The sequence below is a fragment of the Mus pahari genome, chromosome 1 (assembly GCF_900095145.1).
Source record: "Mus pahari chromosome 1, PAHARI_EIJ_v1.1, whole genome shotgun sequence".
Taxonomy (NCBI): domain Eukaryota; kingdom Metazoa; phylum Chordata; class Mammalia; order Rodentia; family Muridae; genus Mus; species Mus pahari.
The window spans coordinates 100,629,457-100,648,672 of record NC_034590.1 but is presented as its reverse complement, the minus strand read 5'-3'; the positions used below and the strand labels follow the sequence as shown (position 1 = coordinate 100,648,672).

Below are 19,216 nucleotides of genomic sequence, written 5' to 3'. Positions count from 1 at the left end.
GAGACTGAAGGAAAGGCCATGCAGAGACTGCCCCACCTGGGGATGCATCCCATATACAATCACCAAACCCAGACACTGTTGTGGATGCCAACAAGTGCTTGCTGACAGGAGCCTGATAGAGCTCTCTGCTGTGAGGCTCTGCCAGTGCCTGACAAATACAGAAGTGGATGCTCACAGCCATCCATTGAACTGAGCACAGGATCCCCAATGGAGGAGCTAAAGAAAGGACCTAAGGAGATGAAGGGGTTTGCAGCCCCATAGGAGGAACAACAATATGAGCTTCCCAGTACCCCCAGAGCTCCCAGGGACTAAACCACCAACCAAAGAGGATGGCCTTGTGGGACATCAATGGGAGAAGAGGCCCTTGGTCCTATGAAGGCTTTATGCCCCAGTGTAGGGGAATGCCAGGGCCAGGAAATAGGAGTGAGTGGGTTGGTGAGCAGGGGGAAGGGGGATGGGGGAGGGTATTTTTCAGATGGGAAACCAGGAAAGGGGATAACATTTGAAATGTAAATAAAGAAAATATCGAGTAAAAAAGAAAAGAAAAGAAAAGAAAAGAAAAGAAGGGAAGGGAAGGGAAGGGAAGGGAAAAGAAAAGAAAAGAAAAGAAAAGAAAAGAAAAGAAAAGAAAAGAAAAAAGAATATTCTCAGAATCAACTAGCCTGGGTCCATAGGGGCTCCCAGAGACTGAACTGCCAACCAGAGAGTCTGCATGGGACTGACCTAGGCTCTCTACACAAATATTAGTTGTGAGACTCCTAACAGTGGGAACAGGGTCTGTTTCTCTGTTGCCTGACTTTGGGACCCTTTCATCTGACTGGGCTGCTTTATTTAGCCTTAATAGGAGAGGGTGTGCATAGTCTTACTGCAACTTGATAGGCCAGGGCTGGTTGATATCCATGGCAGGCCTGCCCTTTTCTGAAGAGAAACCAAGGAGTGGATGTGGTTGGGAGGGGAGGGGAGAGAGACTGGAAGGAGAGGAGAAACTGGTCAGGATATAAAACAAACAAACTAACTAACAAACAATGGTTAAACCCTCAGATAGATTGCTTAAGGTAAGTTAGCTAGAAAATCATGTGTTGATTTTCATTAACTGGCCCACATGGTTCCATGTAAGACTGATTTTAGTGTTAGAATGAACAGAATCAGCTGGCACTTGTGGATGTCCAGGGGGACAGGGCATCTCTGTCCTGCTCTGAGTACTCTGTCACAGTGGTGGGAATAGTTTTTAAGGCATTCCTGTCATCCTACTAAATATCAGCAAGGCAAAGCTGCTGGTTGTCACATGATCTCGGTCATTTGTTCTCTTATTTGGGCACAGAAGTAATTTGCAGTTTTTCAAACTCAAGAGGGTGCTGCTATGGAAAGGTGTCACAAATATCTACCTGTGCTTGAATCTCCAGGCACTTTTTAGAGCATTGTTGATCTCCGTCAAGATCACTTGGGAATATTAAGTCAACCCTAAGTGATTTTTATTCCAGTGCACCAAGCCCCCTCAACTGTTTGTAAACAACTATACTTAAACATCCCCCATGTGACTTTATTCAGTCACTCTCAGCACTTACATAAGAAATGTAGATGACTCCCTGTGTGATGGGGTGGTGTGTAGAGTGGCTACAAATTCTTCTATCCCCACGGTGACTCCGCCATGACAGACACAAGGAGTGTGTAACACATGGCAAGATGGCTTGCATGAGGGTACCATTCCACATCCATTGAAGGGGATAATGGTATGGACGCCTTGTGTCATACTTAGCTTAACTGCAAACTAGATGCAGCCTACAATCATGTGAAAAGAGAAGCTTCAATTTAAAAGTGGCCTAGATAGGACTAGCCTGTGGTATGTCTGGGGATGGGGGTTGTTGCTACATCCACTCCAGTAGTGACTCGCAGTACAGGTTTGGAATCCTGGAAGCAGTCCTGAGGCAAAGAGTTTCAAGGGAATTCAGCCTCTTGGAACCTTGGCATTCCCATAGCTAGAATGCCACAGATTTGTTCCTACAGTGTCATGGAGGGTCTGGCATGCTTTTTTACAGTATTTTACTGGTTAAGAGTTAGAAATCTCAGGGCAAGCTTAGCAAAGTATACTTTTAGAATCTTCATCACAGCCAAGTTACTTTCATATGCAAGTATTTACCAAGGCCTAGGAAATAGGGGAGTTGTGGTATTGCATTATTCTTGAGAAGGTTTGCTAGAGCAGAACCCCCTGGTGGTAGCTCTCACAAGGCTCAAAGGAGTAGCACAAATTATGACTAGGGTGTAAAATCCTTACCTGTCAATAGCTGACCCTAGGCAGGGCTGTTTTATCTTTACTGTAAACATGACCTGGCTCCTGTAAGTCCTGTGAAGCCATTCCTCTGTTTTGTGTCAGATACTTCAATGTACTTTGCCTGCTGTGACATCCTACCCCTTTGTTTGCTTTGTGACATTACATTCAGATTCAACTCTCTCTCTCTCTCTCTCTCTCTCTCTCTCTCTCTCTCTCTCTCTCTCTCTCCCCCTGTCCTGTCTGTCTGTCAATTCCCACCGATTCTATGCCCATCTGTCTGATACTCTGATTCACACGGATTGAGGAGGGCCCAGTGAGCCCAATTCATGGCAGGTTATCTAGATTGTTTCAGTTTGATACAAGAGAAGCCAGCCCCTGTATGAGGAACCACTCCATGAGTGGAGCAGGTGGCCCTGGGTTTTTAAGAAAGCAAGCTAAGCATGCGTTTGGGCAAGGCAGCAAACAGCCTTGATTTCTGCTTCAGGATCCAAGATCTCCTGCCTTGCCTGCTTTCAGTCATCAACCATAGCCTGTGCTCTGGAATAAGTTCCCTTCTCCCCCAAGTTGCTTTTGGTCAGAATGTTTTCTCACAGCCACAAAAAAATGGAACTAGAACCCAATGCTAGAACCCAAGGTCTTGCTACACTCATTGACAAAAGGGACCACCTTAGGAGGAACAGCCACAAAGCAAAATCACTAACCTGATGGCTTGTATGACTCAGGATCTATTACTGGAGTGGGGTCTGGTAACATATCAGGACCTGTGGGAGAAGGAAATCAGCATGAGGGGCTGGGAATGGTATTTACATTGTAACCTCAATAACATCTCAAATCAGAGTTAAATAGTATTGAGAAGATGTAACAGCACTGACACCCAGGACGTTACAGCCCCACACCACTGCAGACAATGCTGGACCTTCATGAACTAACTAGATTAGAGTTCATAAATTATTTGAAGACAATTGATATTTCCTAAATAGCTTTTAGAAAACAGCAATAAAGAGCTCTTGATAGAACTCATTTGATGCAATATATGTCCCAGGACATCCCATTCTCTGCTTAAATGGCTACATCTCTTTGACTATAATTAGCATATCCTTTACTCTCCTAGCCCAGGTAGATGTACTATGAGCTCACAAAATGAGTTACCTCAAGCAAACAATTTGAGAGTTGGACCAACCCAGGAGTGTACATGATGCTGTGGCAGCCCCGGACTCTGCAGTCAGAGCAGACACCAGAGCACTGAGGCGGCTCAGGGTGTACCATGGAGGTCCCATAAAGGCCAAACTTAAAATATAGACAATACAATATGTTGACAAGGATTCACAACAACTGTAACTCTCATATGAAGGTGGCATCTCAAAAAGAACCACCCGTGTTGGAAAATTGCTCACAAATTCTTGAATATTTATGGTGGCTTTATTCATATCAATGAAAGTCAATAACAAATTTAACATCCATAAATTATGAGCAGATAAGTTTTGGCATGCCCATATAATGAACTAGGGCTTAGAAATAAGAAAGAATGGATTAGAATAATAAAGAAATAACTAATATTGCCAATAAACAAGATGGATACCAGCATTGCTTGGATGACTCATTGTGTTCTACAAGTAAAGAATCCCAGCACAGCTGGATGTGGTGGTGCAAGTTCTGAATGCCCAAACAGGCAGGCTCCTACTGAGGTGTAATCTACCTAGAGCAAAATCTACCATTCTGTAGAGACCAGCCTGCTGTGTACAGAGTTCCAGACCAGCCAGGGCTATGTAGTGAAAGCCTGACTCAAAAAACAAACAAAAAAACCAAAAAAAAAAAAAAACTCCAGAGAATGTACAAAATGTGCTGAATTGATGTAGTATCTTGGGTCTTCCATAAAAACAGCAAGCGCTCTTAATCCCTGAGCCATCTCTCCTGCCACAAATATTATATATCTTAAATATAGTAACTATTAAAATTCATTGAAGCACATGGTAACTTCTTCTGTAGGTCATTAGAGCTGACTTATAATGAAAGGTAACTGACTTCATGTAAATGGGGCTAAATGTAGGGGGCATAGGCACAGAGTGCAGGTAGGAAAAGTCTGTTGTCACGCAGAATGGAAGGGACAGTGAAGGTTTGGACCTGAACAGTGTCTGTGACATGAAAAGGACACCATGATTGGAACCCTTGGTACCATTGAATCCACGATGCTATGATTTGAATCTAAAAAGCATCTGCTCAAAGGGCTCCTGTGTTAAAGTCTGATTGCTTGGCTGGTAGACTTTTGAGAAGTGGTTGTGTCATGGGAAGTGTTATTTCCTGGTGGATAGATACATCTATTGATGAATTCAGAGCCGAGTGGACCATGAGGAGCTAGAACCTGGTTAAAGGTGGCAACATATTGGTGGTGTCTCGCTGAGGGGTATCCATGTCCCTGCTTCTGTACTGTCTGGATCTTTTCTTCCTAGACACACCCAGGTGAGCAGCCGTGTTCTGCTACTGTGATGTCCTGCCTCTTACCACAGGTCCCAAAGCAAGGGAACCTGTCCACTTTGAGCCCAAATAAAGCCTTCCTCTCTTAAGTACTTTATGAGTCACTTCATCATCATAATAACAAGAAAGTGCCCAACACAGTAGCTACCAATTAAGCACTGCATGTGCATAGTCATGAAACATGACAAAATTTGTCTTAGTGGGAAGACTTACTTTTGAGTGTAGGGGAGACAACGACAATGACAATAATAAAGATACCTTTGATGATAATAGTGATGAAGGTAACAATGAGGAGGGTGATATTTCTGTGTCTATTTTTAAAAAAGATTTATTAATTTATTTATTATATGTAAGTACACTGTAGCTGTTTTCAGACACTCCAGAAGAGGGCATCAGATCTCATTACAGATGGTTGTGAGCCACCACGTGGTTATAGGGATTTGAACTCAGAACCTTCAGAAGAGTAGTCAGTGCTCTTAACTGCTAAGTCATCTCTCTAGCCCAAAAGTTTCTCTCTGTGTGTCTCTCTGTGTCTCTCTGTGTCTCTCTGTCTCTCTGTGTCTCTCTGTCTCTCTCTGTCTCTCTCTCTCTCTGTCTCTCTCTCTCTCTCTGTCTCTCTCTGTCTCTCTCTCTCTCTGGTTTTTCAAGACAGGTTTCTCTGTGTAGCCCTGGCTGTCCTGGAACTCACTCTGTAGACCAAGTTGGCCTCATACTCAGAAATCTGCCTGCCTCTGTCTCCCAAGTGCTGGGATTAAAGGCGCACACCACCACTGCCCGGCTCTGTGTCTATTTTTAAAGATGGAAATATTCTGCTTTAAGTATGTTTTAAGGCAGCGATTTCCAGAGTGTGACTCCCAGAACAGCATCATAGGCATGCTAGACTTATCAGGTAGGAGAGCTGTGGTGGTTTGAATGAGAAAGCCCCCGTGTATGCTCATATATTTGAATCTTTTCTTTTCTTTTCTTTTCTTTTCTTTTCTTTTCTTTTCTTTTCTTTTCTTTTCTTTTCTTTTCTTTCTTTCTGTCTTTCTTTCTTTTTTTTTTTCGAGACAGGGTTTCTCTGTGTAGCCTTGGCTGTTCTGGAACTCACTTTGTAGATCAGGCTGGCCTCGAACTCAGAAATCCACCTGCCTCTGCCTCCCGAGTGCTGGGATTAAAGGCGTGCGCCACTTCATCACCAGGGAGTGAAACTGTTTGAGAAGGATGAGAAAGTGTGTCCTTGCTAACGTGGTGGATCTGCATCACTGGGAGGGGGCTTTGAGGTTTTAAAAGCTGGCGCCAGGCCCAGTGCCCCTTTCTGTCTACTGCCTCTGGATCAGGATGTAAAACTCTAGCTATCGCTCCAGCATCATGTCTGTCTGCCATGATGGTGACCATGTACTGACCCTCAAAAACTGTAAGAGTTGCCTTGGTCATGGTGTCTCTTCACAGCAATAGAACAGTGACTAAGACACAAATCATTAGAGCTATCCTAAACGTGCTGAGAAACGCTGAGGATAGGAACCAGTGACCCATGTTTTAGTAGGCCTTCCATGTGGTTCTGATGTCCCACAAAGTTTGAAAGGTACTGCTCTACAATAGGAGGATGGGGGTGGGGATGGAAATGATCTCATGCTGTTTCTGAATGGGTGAGATACTCTGAAATCATATACACACAAAATATTTCCATTCTTGCTGTCCCTTGACAGACTTCAAAGACATTATTTTCTGATCTAATGTCTCTGGAAAACAGTCATTTACTCTCACATAAACACTTGTGCACTGATGAGATAGTTAAGTGGGTAAAGGTGCTTACCCCCAAGCCTGATAAGCTGTGTTCATTTCATGGGCCTCACTGAGGAAAAGGAGGGAACTGGCTTCTGAAAGTTGCCCTCTGTCCTCCACACATGCACCATGGCATGTACACATACACACACACACCTACGCACACGCACACACACACACAATGCCCATGCACACAATGTAATAAAAGCATCAAGGTTTTCACCTTGAGATCCCTGCTGCTCCTAGTCACAGTAGAGTATATCGTCAAGCCAGAGCTCTCTCTCCTTCAGTGGCCACAGAAGACTCACCTTGTCTGTAGCTACTTAGTGATTATCATCAGAGCACAGAAGACTCTGCCCCCCTGGAGGCTGGAGCCAGAGCTCTCACCCTCTGCCTTCTCACAGTCAGTGTCCCTCTGGAGAGCACTCTACCAAATGACACGCCCCAAAGATGTCTAGAATCACCCCAGGGAAGCTGCCCAGAAGAGAGGCTAGTCCGTAGGACACATTTCCTGGAGTGGGACTGGAGAAAGAGAGAGCACTCACTCAACATAGCGACCTATGCTCTTAACCTGTCTGTTATGGAGTGCTGAGATTTAAGCAGCAGTGATGGCAGATCACTCCAGTTTTCAAACCAGATCATTCTGCAGACTGCTAAAAGCCTGATTCAATAGGAACTTTCTCGCCACATCTGTTACACAGAATAAACCAAAGAGACAGAAGTCAGTGTAGAAGGGATGCAAAAACCAGTGCTACCTGGGAGGCAGAGGTGTGGGGGGGTGGAGAGGGGGAGAGAGGGGGAGGGAGAGACAGAGGGAGAGAGGGAGAGAGAGAGAGCATTACTGCTTATAGAGAGCCTGTTAAGAGCAGCAGGAGAGATGGTGTCAGCTCTCCCGGAGTAAGTCACTGACTATTCAGCTGGATAGAACTCTTGGAATACAAAAAGACCCTCTTACCAGAGCAGATGGCTCAGGTGCCATCTGTCACTGTATGAACAAGCTGCTGTGGGCACATGGGACCAGGTGGCTCTCTGTGCCCATTCAGCACATGTTATCTGTCTGGCAGGTTCTCCCCAAATCCCTGGCTGAAGAGGGAGCTGAAGGGAATTGATATAGCAGGACTGCATACGAGCTGCCTACACATGACCTGTGCCTAGAGCAGGTCCCAGCCATCATCACATACAGATCCCTATAGGTGCCCTAGTGGGAAACCTCATCCACCCAGATCGTCCATCAGAGCCATTCATCAGCCTCAGTGTAGAACAAGCTTCTGCAGATAAAAACACAGAAGTCCAACGGAAACTTTTCATTGAGCTTGTGTACTTGCCTAGCTTACGAGCCAGAGTGAATCACTCTTCCAGCACCTCAGCTGCATAAAGTATATACTAATAATTTCACAAGATGTGTTTTTGTTAATCACTAAGCAAATCAGTTAGGTGATGGAGCAGGTGTTTCTCATCGATGGTACTTTACACTGACATCAGCAAGGGAGACAGGAAAACTGGGAAAGCTTACTTCACTTTGTGGAATATTTCCCAAAGAGCTCTCTCTCTCTCTCTCTCTGTCTGTCTCTGTCTCTGTCTCTCTCATTTGTCTAAAAGCAATTGTCTTTTAAAAAACATTATATATGCACACATATAAGCATGTACATACATATATAAATACACATATACATATATGCATGTGTTATTTGTATTATAGCAAAACCACAAGCTATAGGATCCAGGGCCTCACCCTTGGTAGCAAGCACTCTACCACTGAGCAGTGGTCCTAGTCTTGAAGGCTTTTTTTTTTTTTTTTTACAGACTTATTTATTTTTATATCTAAGTACACTGTAACTGTCTTCAGATACACCAGAAGAGGGCATCAAATCTCATTACAGATGGTTGTGAGTCACCATGTGGTTGCTGGGATTTGAACTCAGGACCTTCGGAAGAGCAGTGGGTGCTCTAAACCACTGAGCCATCTCTCTAGTCCCTTGAAGGCTTTTTCAGTTTGAAAATTTTGTACATGCACATAATGTGTTTTGATCAAACCACCCCCCTTTCTCTACCCTCAAATTCTTTCTAAATATCTGTACCACTTTCCCCTCCTAATTTCAATGTTCTTTATCAATTTATTTATAATATATTTGATAATATATTGATATATGTTATTGATATCATATAGAATATATATATATATATATATATATATATATAGGTCCATCTGCTGTAGGTCCATCTGCTGAAGCATGGATACCTTCACAACGACTGCATTTCTGAAGAAAATCAACTCTGCTCCCACGCCCAGCTTCCATCAGTTACTAGCAGCTACTCAGACAGGGTTGGAACTCTGCAAGCCCCTCTCGCATCCATGCTAGCTAGGCTTGCGCCTGGCTTGATCTTATTCAGGTCTTGTGTAAGCATTCAAACCGGCTGAGCCATGTGTGCAATAGCACTGCCACGTCCAACAAACAGTGTTCCGTGTTACCTCCTCCCTCTGGCTCTTGCAGTCCTTATTGTCCCTCTTCTACAATGATCACTGAACTTTATGTGGAGGACGTGTGATATAGCTGTCCCATTTAGACTTGGGCACTCCACAGTCGCTTATTCTCTACACATTGACAGTTGTGGGCCTCTATTGTTACCTACTATAAAAGGAAGCTTCTTTGGTGAGGATTTGAAGATAAAACATACAGGTAAAAAGGTAAGAACGTAGGGGGCAGTTTATTACTACATAACAATAATATTAATGTTAATAATGGTGGTGGTAGTAGTAATAGTTTCTCCCCTAGGACCTATGCCATACAGTCCCATGGGTTTTGTTTGTTTGTTTGCCTATCGATGGTTCAGGGCTTGAGTTCCACCTTGTGGATAGACATTAAGTCTATTCAGAATGTGGTTGGTTACTCCTGTAATCTTTCTGTCATTACTGCATCAGTAGGCATATCTCACCGGGCCAATTGTTATTGTAGCTTACAGATTTCACATCTATGTATGACTTTTGATTACTTTTATCTCTCATCAGCATGCAGAATATCTTCCAGAACTATGAAAACTAACCAATGGAGTGGAAGCTTCCCCTTTAAATGATTCATTTCTTGGTAAAAATGGAAACTAGTTATATAAAACATAGGCACTAATAATGTCTCGATAATGACACAGGGTTTTGGTGTGTGTGTGTGTGTGTGTTCTGAACTTTACAACATTTTCCTAGAAAAGCAAGATTATAAAGGTTACAGGTGCCAAAGTTCTCTGGGAGGACCAACTAATCATCCAGGCCTGGAGGATGGTGAGGACAGGCCTGGAGGAGGATGGGGAGTCCTCTTTCACTATGGTGCTTTCTCCTGTGCTTCAGCAACTGGATAGCTGCCCACCCACTCCCACCCCAGCCCCTTCTGGTGATCCGCAGCTGGGCATCAGAGGAAGCTTTCTTACCTTTGAGGTTGAGCCTGGGCGCATGTGCTCTTCGACTGCCAGGTGCTGAGTCAGCCACAGGTAGAACTGGAATAATATGGAAATGGGGGTCATGAACTGAAGGGCTTTTATTAAAACTAACACACAGCATATCAGAAAGGGGATCAGCAAGCAGCAAGCAAGGAGCTGTAACTTGATCTTGCCTTAACCCATGCATCTGAACTCACAAACTGCTGGATTTTTCAATGAAACCTGAGCCAAGTTCAGAAGGCTGACAGAAGTCTACCCAGCAAGATCCTGCAAATCGAAATGCTTCCCTCCTCGGCACCCTGTAGAGGCGCCAAGATCTATATGAGGATGTTTGCTATTAATAAGGTCAGTGATTGAAAAACTGGACCAATGATATAAGAATCAAGTTATCCATAAAGATACTGGTTTTCTTCATTGACCCCAGAGGACGCTATACAACCTTAGCCTGACTGCTTCACCCTTCATCTAGATGGTGAGGCTGCACACAGTAGGACTGAAGATGGAGGTGCTGCTATTACCTGATAGACCATCCAATGATGGTAAAATACACACACACACACACACACACACACACACACACACACACACACACTGTCAGAAGCAACTTTCTCCATTCATTTGCTCACATGTGAAATGTTAACGCCACTTTCCAAAGAAGGAATTGTACAAATGAGGTTCCTATCATTTTACAAAATGGCTTGCTTCTGTGTCCCACTGTCTATCAGGAATTGGGGCCAAAACCCAAGGTGTGTTAAGGGGGAGGGGGTCAAAAGTCCCTTCTACTCACACACTCAATGTATACTCTCTTACTTGTTCAATATACCCCGCTTTGGTATCCAACACGTGACAAGCAGTGTAAGGGACAAAAAGATAATGACAAGAACAAATGAAGACCCCACCTGGTGGGTTAAGGTGTACTACTGCAGGAGACACTGGGCATCCCATGAAGGGGTTAAGGTGTGGCACTGCAAGAGACACTGGGCATCCCATGAAGGGCTAAGCTGTACCGTTGCAGGAGATACTGAGCACCACTCTCCTGTGTCCCTTGGCAGTGTCCCTGTCCCATCCCTTAATATCAGCACATTTGCTCCACTGGCCTAGAATGCTGGGCATGGCATGTGCTATGCACCACCTCCAAGTTTTGTTGTTTTAATTCATGGCTCACTGACCTACCTGAGGGTGTGGTTGGGAGATTTATGTCTTCTGAAATGTGGGTGGGTGGAAGAGTCTGAAATGTGGGTAGGTGGAAGAGCTTTTGGAGAAACTGTACAAGGAAACTGACTTGGAGTATTTAATATAGAATAGAAAGAAGAGGATTCTTGCCTGTTTCGAGTTTCTTGAAAAAGAATTGATTCCCTTTCCATTCAAGAATTGTGAAAGGAACCACACAGCCTTGTTGTGTGAAACTGTGTCTCTGTCCTTCCTTACCTTCCTAAGGCATTCTCTGATTGGCCTTAACAAAAATCTTATGGCTAATTAGCTGGGCAGGAAGTACCCCATAATACAGAATATTAATCACATTAATTTATACAGTCTTGATGCTTGATGATACTACACTGAGCATGAAGACACTGGATTTTCTGTGGTTCTATTTCCATGAAATATCCAGAATAGGCAAATAAAACCATAGAGGGAAAAAAGCAAGCTGGTGAGACTTCCTGGGGAGGGGGCGAAAGGAACTCTGGGAAGAAGAATGGCCCTTTGCCAGGAGACATGAGAGAAGACAGATGTAACCACCAGCTTGGAAGCTATCTACCCACATAGCTGAATAGGGCTAGGTGCTCAGGTTAACTTAGATGAGCTAGTTGAGAGTCTGCCCAGCTAAGACCGAAACTTTGAAATATTAAAAGGTTTCTGCATGGTTATTTGGGAAACTAACCGGCTAAAGAATAATTGCCACCATATTTGTTTCCAGTACTAATTAACATATACAGAATATTAATCACATTAATTTACACAGCCTCAATGATATCATGCTGGACATGAAGACACTGGGTTTTTCTGTGGTTCTATTTACAAGAAGTAGCTAGGATAGGCAAATGAAAGCATAGAGGGGGGGAAAAGGAAGCTGGTGGGTGGTGGTGGTTTAGGGAGAAGGGACAGATAGCTGAGGCTAGTTTGGGGGAGTGGCACTTCATCTGCTTATCTACCTCAGAGCAGAGGCACTCCCCTAAACCAGGCCACACCATCAGGCACCTGCTGTGCACCAGGCTCTTCACTAACTGCTCTCTCTGATTGCTAGGCCCAAGAACATCAATGCCTTCCTCCTCTCAAGGGCAAGACAAAGCTGGGTGCCTGAAACTCAGAAATTGGGGACCTGTCTAGCCTGAGCACCCCCACACATAAACAGAGATAAGGGGTTGGAGAGAGGGTTCCGTTGGTGGGAGCTTATAGGAAATCTTGCTCTCCACACAGGGGGGTTGGGTAGAGCCTTTGGGAGCTGGCAAGGATCTGAGGGAGTTGCATCCTTAGGACAGAACCCCTCACTCTTGGGCTGGGAGGCACATTAAGAAGGGCAGGAAGGGATGCTCGCCTGCACTGAGTTAGGGTTGGATCTCCCAGGCTCCGAGGCCATGAAAAATAACTTAGTTATTTTTAGCCACTCATCTTGTGGTCTTTTGTCTTAGCATCAAACAGATCAAGACAGACATTCTGAGGGGGAACTTCCTCACCCCATCATCATGTGTCATTGCTGTTCACCTTACAGCTTCTTGTCACCAGGGCTCATGGCAAGTGAGGGGCTTGGGGACATCTTCAAGAGTAGGAAGACTTCCGTCACCTGTTCAGTATCTGGTGTCCCCTTCTTCCCAGAGTCTGGAGCTCCCAGGTGGTTTTAGAGGACCATGCCCAATTCTGGGACCTGGATGCCTTTTAACCCCACAGTCTAGACTCCTCTGAGGTATGTGCCCTCTAAGTGCCAGCCCAGACCACAGACCCCTTGGCTGGGCCTCATTGCCTCCCCATTCGCTGGGCCACCATTGTAAACTTTAGAAGGTCACATGCACACCCACACCTGTCCCTTCCTCAGGTACCTTCCTCTCTGCCCCGCCTTCTACCCTCCCCAGCTTTCTTTAGAAAGAAGCTGCTCTCTTTCCCTAGAACTGTGAAGTCCTGCTTGCTATCTTATGTAGCTAACTTGATGCATATTTGGTGATCTAGGTTACACTGGTCCTCTGGTTTTAAATATGCCTCTGTCTGTCTGTCTGTCTGTCTGTCTCTTTCTGCTCTCTCTCTCTCTCTCTCTCTCTCTCTGTGTGTGTGTGTGTGTGTGTGTGTGTGTGTGTGTAGTCAGAAGAAGATTAAGATTCTGCACCCAAGACACATCATCAGGAAAACAAGTGGATTCACAGTGGCTGTAGAGAAATAAAAATCATCACTGTGCTAGATTGGGGTCCAAGGTCATCACAGGTGATGAGCATGTGAGTTTAGCAGAGGGGCCAGAGTGAGAACATTCAGGCTTCACTCAGTGATAAACCTCTTGATCCTAATCTCCTTCTTCTCAAAAGGATCCTCTGAGTTCCTGAACAGACAACGTACCTGACCCACTGGCAGGGAGTTAACAGGGTGTTCATGGGGTTTGTAGTTCATGGTGCTTTGGAGACTACAGTCTTGGGACTGTGGTCAGACTGATGGAGTTATCACTTCATGGGACTTGATGACAATATGAAACCTATTTGGGCATGAGTCTCATCTGCTGGAAAGGAGACTAAAGAGCCTTCTCATACAGCTGTTGGGAAACTCAAACAAAAAAGCACCAAAAACATTTGACCTCATGGATGAAAAGTCATAAAGGTAATGATATCTAACAGAATTAGGCAAAAGCAACAAACCTAGTTAAAAATTTCTGATAACAACAGCTGAAACAAAGAAAAGAAACAGGACGAATTTATTTTTAATAATCGAATGTAATTAACATATCTAAAGCATTATCATTTAAATATCAATATTCTTTCTATAGTACTCTTTTAAAAAGTTTTGTGTGTGTGCATGTGTGTGTATATGTGTGTATGTGTGTGTGTGTGTGAGTGTGTGTGTATGTGATACACACAAGTATGTATAAAGAGGCTAGAGGAGGGCATCTGGTGTCCTGCTCTGTCACTCTCCGCCTTATTCCTTTTTGACTGGATCTTCCACTGAACATGGGGTTAGAATAACAGACAGCGAGCCCCACAGATCCTTATATCTGTGCCCCTCCCTCTACGTCATACCTCTGGGATCATACAGGCATGTGTGACTATATCTAGCTACTGATGTAGGTGCTGGGGTCTGAGTTCAGCTTCTGATTTTTACTCAGAATATACTTTTACCCACTGTGCCATCTCCCCAGATCCTAAGTAATTTTTTCGAAAATAACTTCATTGAGGTAAAATTGATATGCTAAAAACCTACACCTGATTTCAGTGTATGTAGACTGATAAATTTGGATCCAAAATGCATCTGTGGAAGGAATCATCACCATAATCAAGAGAATGAATCTATCTCCCACCTCCAAGTTTCCTCATGCTCCGTATATGTGTGTAGCAAGAAATTTTCATAGGATCTGCCGCCTTCACAGATTTTTAAGTGCACAACACTATGTTAACATCCTGTAGCTCTCTAGAACTCACTCATGTTGCTACAGAAGCTTCAAGCCTGCTGGACATCAGTGTCCCATTTCCACAAGTCTTTAAAGCCCCAGTGTATCTTGGTATGCACCTCAGTCTTGCTGTGTTTCCACCACTCAGAAGCCACAGAACTGCAGAAGGCTACTTTTCACCAGCCTTGCCACTCGATGATGTATGCAATTGTACTATTGAAATACAAGTTGCTACAGATGATGAGAGAACATCCATCGTCATAGTGATAAATGAGGTTAGACTGTAATGGTGACTCCAGCCCACTATGACCAGGAAGAGGTGTGCCTGGAATTAACCAGCTTGGGAGAAATTACATATTCCTATTTCAGATCCCCCTTGACACCTGTCATGTGCCCTGCTTTATTTTTTAAGTTCTGAGCATGTGAAATGACCCTTTGGTAATTTCTCTGTATCTAGCACAGTTTCATCTGTTCATCTTATGCTTCTCATTTGGGAAATGAGAAGCCCTGAATTCCAATGTTGTTGGCAGTAAAATTACAGACAGTCAAACATAAGGTAAAGCTGGCCAAGGTTTAGTCCAGACTATCTCAGTCCCATTTCCCTCAAATCACATGACCTCAGGTGAAGCATTATTGGTAGTTAGTGGTTATAAAACCTTTGTCCACCACCATAGACAACTGAGAAACCACTGTAAATTCAGTGATGGTGGTGATGGGGTCCTACCTGATACAGAGGAACTCGGGGCAAGCTTAGAAGATGGCTGAGTGGAGATGGCAGCAGGCAAAACTGAAGTAAAAAAGGATTTAACAGTAAGTATTTATGGTGATTCAAGAGCAGTGAGCATCAGCCATGCAGTGGTGGCACACGCCTTTAATCCCAGCACTTGGAAGGCGGAGGCAGGCAGATTTCTGAGTTCGAGGCAAGCCTGGTCTACAAAGTGAGTTCCTGGACACCCAGGGCTACACAGAGAAACCCTGTCTCAAAAAAAAGAGCAGTGAGTATGCAGGGTTCCCTGTGACTTCACATGGTATAGTTCCCTCAACTCTAAAGTGCCCACCACATAAGAGATAAAAATGCTAACCCACCTCCTAGCCACTGACTCGCTGCCCCCTAGACCCAATCAATGCTCTTTATCCTGTCTCTGCCAGCCTTTAAGTTCAAGTGCAGGTAGTAGATGTTCTTCAGTGATGACTATATTTTCTCTAAGAGAAGGTCTGATGGTACAGACCTTCAAGATCTCTTATTTGCTTCTTATGCCTATTTTATTCAGTGTTTCATTACTGGGGTTTTTGTTAGTAGGTATTGTACTGTCTGTAGGTATCACACTATCTGGAGGTGTTGTACTTGTGTCTGTAGTTGTTACTTTATCTATAAGTCTCACTTTGCCTCTAGGTTTGTACTAGTGTGTAGGTGCAGCAGTGTTTGGGGATATCAAACTATCTGTTGTCACACTGTTGCTTGTTATCAGAATCTAGAATCACCTGGGATATGGACCTGTGAGATGTTAATCACAATTGCAATAACTGAGATGGGAACACTGCCCACTGTGGGTAGCACCATTCCCTAGGCTAAGATCCTGAACTAGGTAAGTGAAGAAAGGATGCTGAGCAGCAACATGCAGTCATCACTCTCTGCTTCCTGATTATTGATGTAATGCAAACTGCTGCTCCAAGGTCCTGTCACCTTGATTTCTTCACCATGATGAACTACATTGTGAACTGTGAACAAAAACAAACAAACAAACAAAAAAAAAAACCTTTCTCCCTTAAATTGCTTCTGTCAGAGTATTGTATCACGACAACAAAAAAAGAAACTGAGAAACGTTTCTACCTTGACGAATTATACCTCAAAACTGTAACCCAAAGGAAATCCCTCCTCTTTACTTTGTCAGGCATTCAGCCACAATGATGAGAAACATTAACTCAGAAATGTCTCTTCCTTTTCAAGACCTTTAAGAATAAACATAGCCTGGATGACACCTTGCTGTTGGGTAAGTGAAACCCATTTTGCATTTAGGAACTCTAGAACTACGAGGCAAAAAATAAAACAAACAAACAAAAACCCTGCGTTTTTTTTAAGCCATCAAACTATGACATTTTGTTATAGATGTCATAGCAAACTCACGCAATAGGCCAACATGTGAGGAAATGAGTCTTCCTCCAAAGAAAATTTAAAACATGTCATTCACCAAAATTGAGTTGTTTGTATGTTCCCAGAGCAACTGATCAATTAATTAATTATAAAACTATATAATGGAAACATTTTCTTTTTTTATTAGATATTTTCTTTATTTACATTTCAAATGTTATCCCCTTTCCTGGTTTCCCCTCTAAAAACCCCCCTATCCCTTCATCCCTCCCCCTGCTCACCAACCTACCCACTCCTGCTTTCTGGCTCTGGCATTCCCCTACACCGGGGCATAGAGCCTTCACAGGACCAAGGGTCTCTCCTCCCATTGATGACCGACTAGGACATCCTCTACTATATATGCAGTGGGAGCCATGGATCCCTCCATGTGCACTCTTTGGTTGGTGATTTAGATCCAGGGAGCTCTGGGGGTACTGGTTAGTTCATAGTTCCTCCTATGGGGCTGCAAACCTCTTCAGCTCCTTGGGCCCCTTCTCTAGCTCCTTCACTGGGGCTCCTGTGCTCAGTCCAATGGTAGGCTGCAAGCATCCACCTCTGTATTTGTCAGGCACTGGTAGCGCCTCTCAGGAGACAGCTATAACAGGTGTCTGTCAGCAAGCACTTGTTGGCATCCACAAAAATGACTGGGTTTGGTGGTTGTTTATGGGATAGATCCTCAAGTGGGGCAGTCTCTAGATGGTCATTCCTTCAGTCTCTGCTCCACACTTTGTCTCTGTAACTCTTTCCATGGGTATTTTGTTCCCCCTTCTAAGGAGGATGGAAACATTTTCCAATGGTTTCTAAAGTAAAAGGTAAGCTCTTTTTAGGCAGTTAGCGAATCTATACAGTGACACCCTGGAGATCTTCCCCACACAAACTCAATATCCAGAGCAGGTTAAGGTGAATCTCTCAGGGACACAACTGACCACCTGCTGTTCATCTTCTCTCCTGGATTTAGATGGGCAAACAGATCTGCCCAGGGGAAATGGCAACAACAGTGATGATAATAAATCACTTACCTGATAATATGGTGGCTGGATTTCCATCACCTGGTGATACAAATAAATCAAGATATATCTTATTAAACTCAGTTGAGTGACTTTTATTTGTTGTATTTATTAGTCTAATGTTATTGGTCTGAAAAACAAACTAGGAAATCAATTCTTGGTGAAATGCAGACTCTGGGGATTAGCAGCATCCAAGAAAAATTTGCTGAGTTGATTGCTTTGAAGGTTTTCTAGGGTAACGCCTTTACGTGTGTCTCTTTGGAATAACTGAGAGTAAGCCTGCCACCACGGGAACTCAGGGCCAGTTGTCTGTTCTCGAAGGTTGTTCTTGACTAGGCACAAAGTAAGAGGATGGTGACATGTCCACAACTGAGATCTATTCCCAGCTCATGCTCCCCTCAGGCTGAGTGGACCATTGGTGGACAACTCCATTAATCTTTTCTATACATGATTAGTTATTCCAAAGAATGCTACTATATTATATCACATATCATAACATAATGTATTATGATCATTTAATTGTAGCAAATGATATATAATATAACATAGTTATTGTATATGTCTGATTATTATATACTAATGTTGACTTATGATGTGGTTACACCCTGAAAAAGACCATGAATCAAATTATCTTGTGCTAAAATATCCTAAATGAAGATCATTGGGGAGTAGTGCATGCTTGTGGCCCAACTCTGGGAAAGCAAAGACAGGCAGGCCTCTGAGGTTTGCTGGCCTGCTGGCCTAGCCTACTAGGGGACTCCAAGCCAATAAGAGACTCTGTTTCAAAGAGGATGATGCTCTGAGGAAGGACATTTAAGATTTTCTTCCACATGCATGTTCCCAAACATACATGTCCACAGACACACACATACAAGTGTGTACCACTCATGAGAACATGCACCTACCTCCACAAAACGTGACAAATTCATTTAATATAAGTAATCTATCAAACTTCAAACTTTAGCAACACAGAACCCTGCAGATCCTGATCATTTTGTATGCTGTCATATGGCTGACTGGCTGCCCAGTATAAAGAAAAATGATTTTATTGCTTGCTGCTGGCCTGAGGAAAGATAACATTTAAAATGCAAAGCACCAAAGCATATATTCTGTTTAATGCATTTTACTTTCTTACAACCATGAAGTCAAGAACACAGATCAAAGCAACATAAGTAGAGACCATCTGTATATAACTATAACTATATATAAAACTACACACACACACACACACACACACACACACGTGTGTGTGTGTGTGTGTCTATAGATTTCAAATGGTTGGAAGTAAAACGTATATGTGTATGTATACAGCAAAACCAGAAACTAGAAATATAAGGAAATAAAAAGTAAAACCACAAAATGCCCAACTGGCCCTTAGCTAATTACTGTACATGATTGTTTAAACTCTGAGCCTCTTAGCATTGGAAGGGTAATGGGAATCCTGCATAATAGGATGCTCTCTACTTGCTAAGTGGTGTTTGCTGAGAGGAGATTGTCACCCTTGGTCATTGGTCTGGGACACATATTAGAATGCTGTGCAGAGAGAGAGAGAGAGAGAGAGAGAGAGAGAGAGA

At 43.6% G+C, this 19,216-nt stretch overlaps 1 protein-coding gene across 2 annotated transcripts in view; it reads right to left on the bottom strand.

The window, feature by feature from the left end:
• Positions 1-19,216, bottom strand: part of LOC110317313 (putative DMBT1-like protein) — a 126,461-nt gene that overhangs the window by 91,385 nt on the left and 15,860 nt on the right. For both annotated transcript variants that reach the window (XM_029539375.1, XM_021191745.1), the window contains exons 4-7: positions 17,655-17,684; positions 15,232-15,294; positions 9,923-9,988; positions 2,971-3,030 (exon numbers count right to left, since the gene is read on the bottom strand). In XM_029539375.1, coding sequence (XP_029395235.1) covers positions 2,971-3,030; positions 9,923-9,988; positions 15,232-15,294; positions 17,655-17,684 — 219 coding nt within the window. The remainder of the gene's footprint in view (positions 1-2,970; positions 3,031-9,922; positions 9,989-15,231; positions 15,295-17,654; positions 17,685-19,216) is intronic.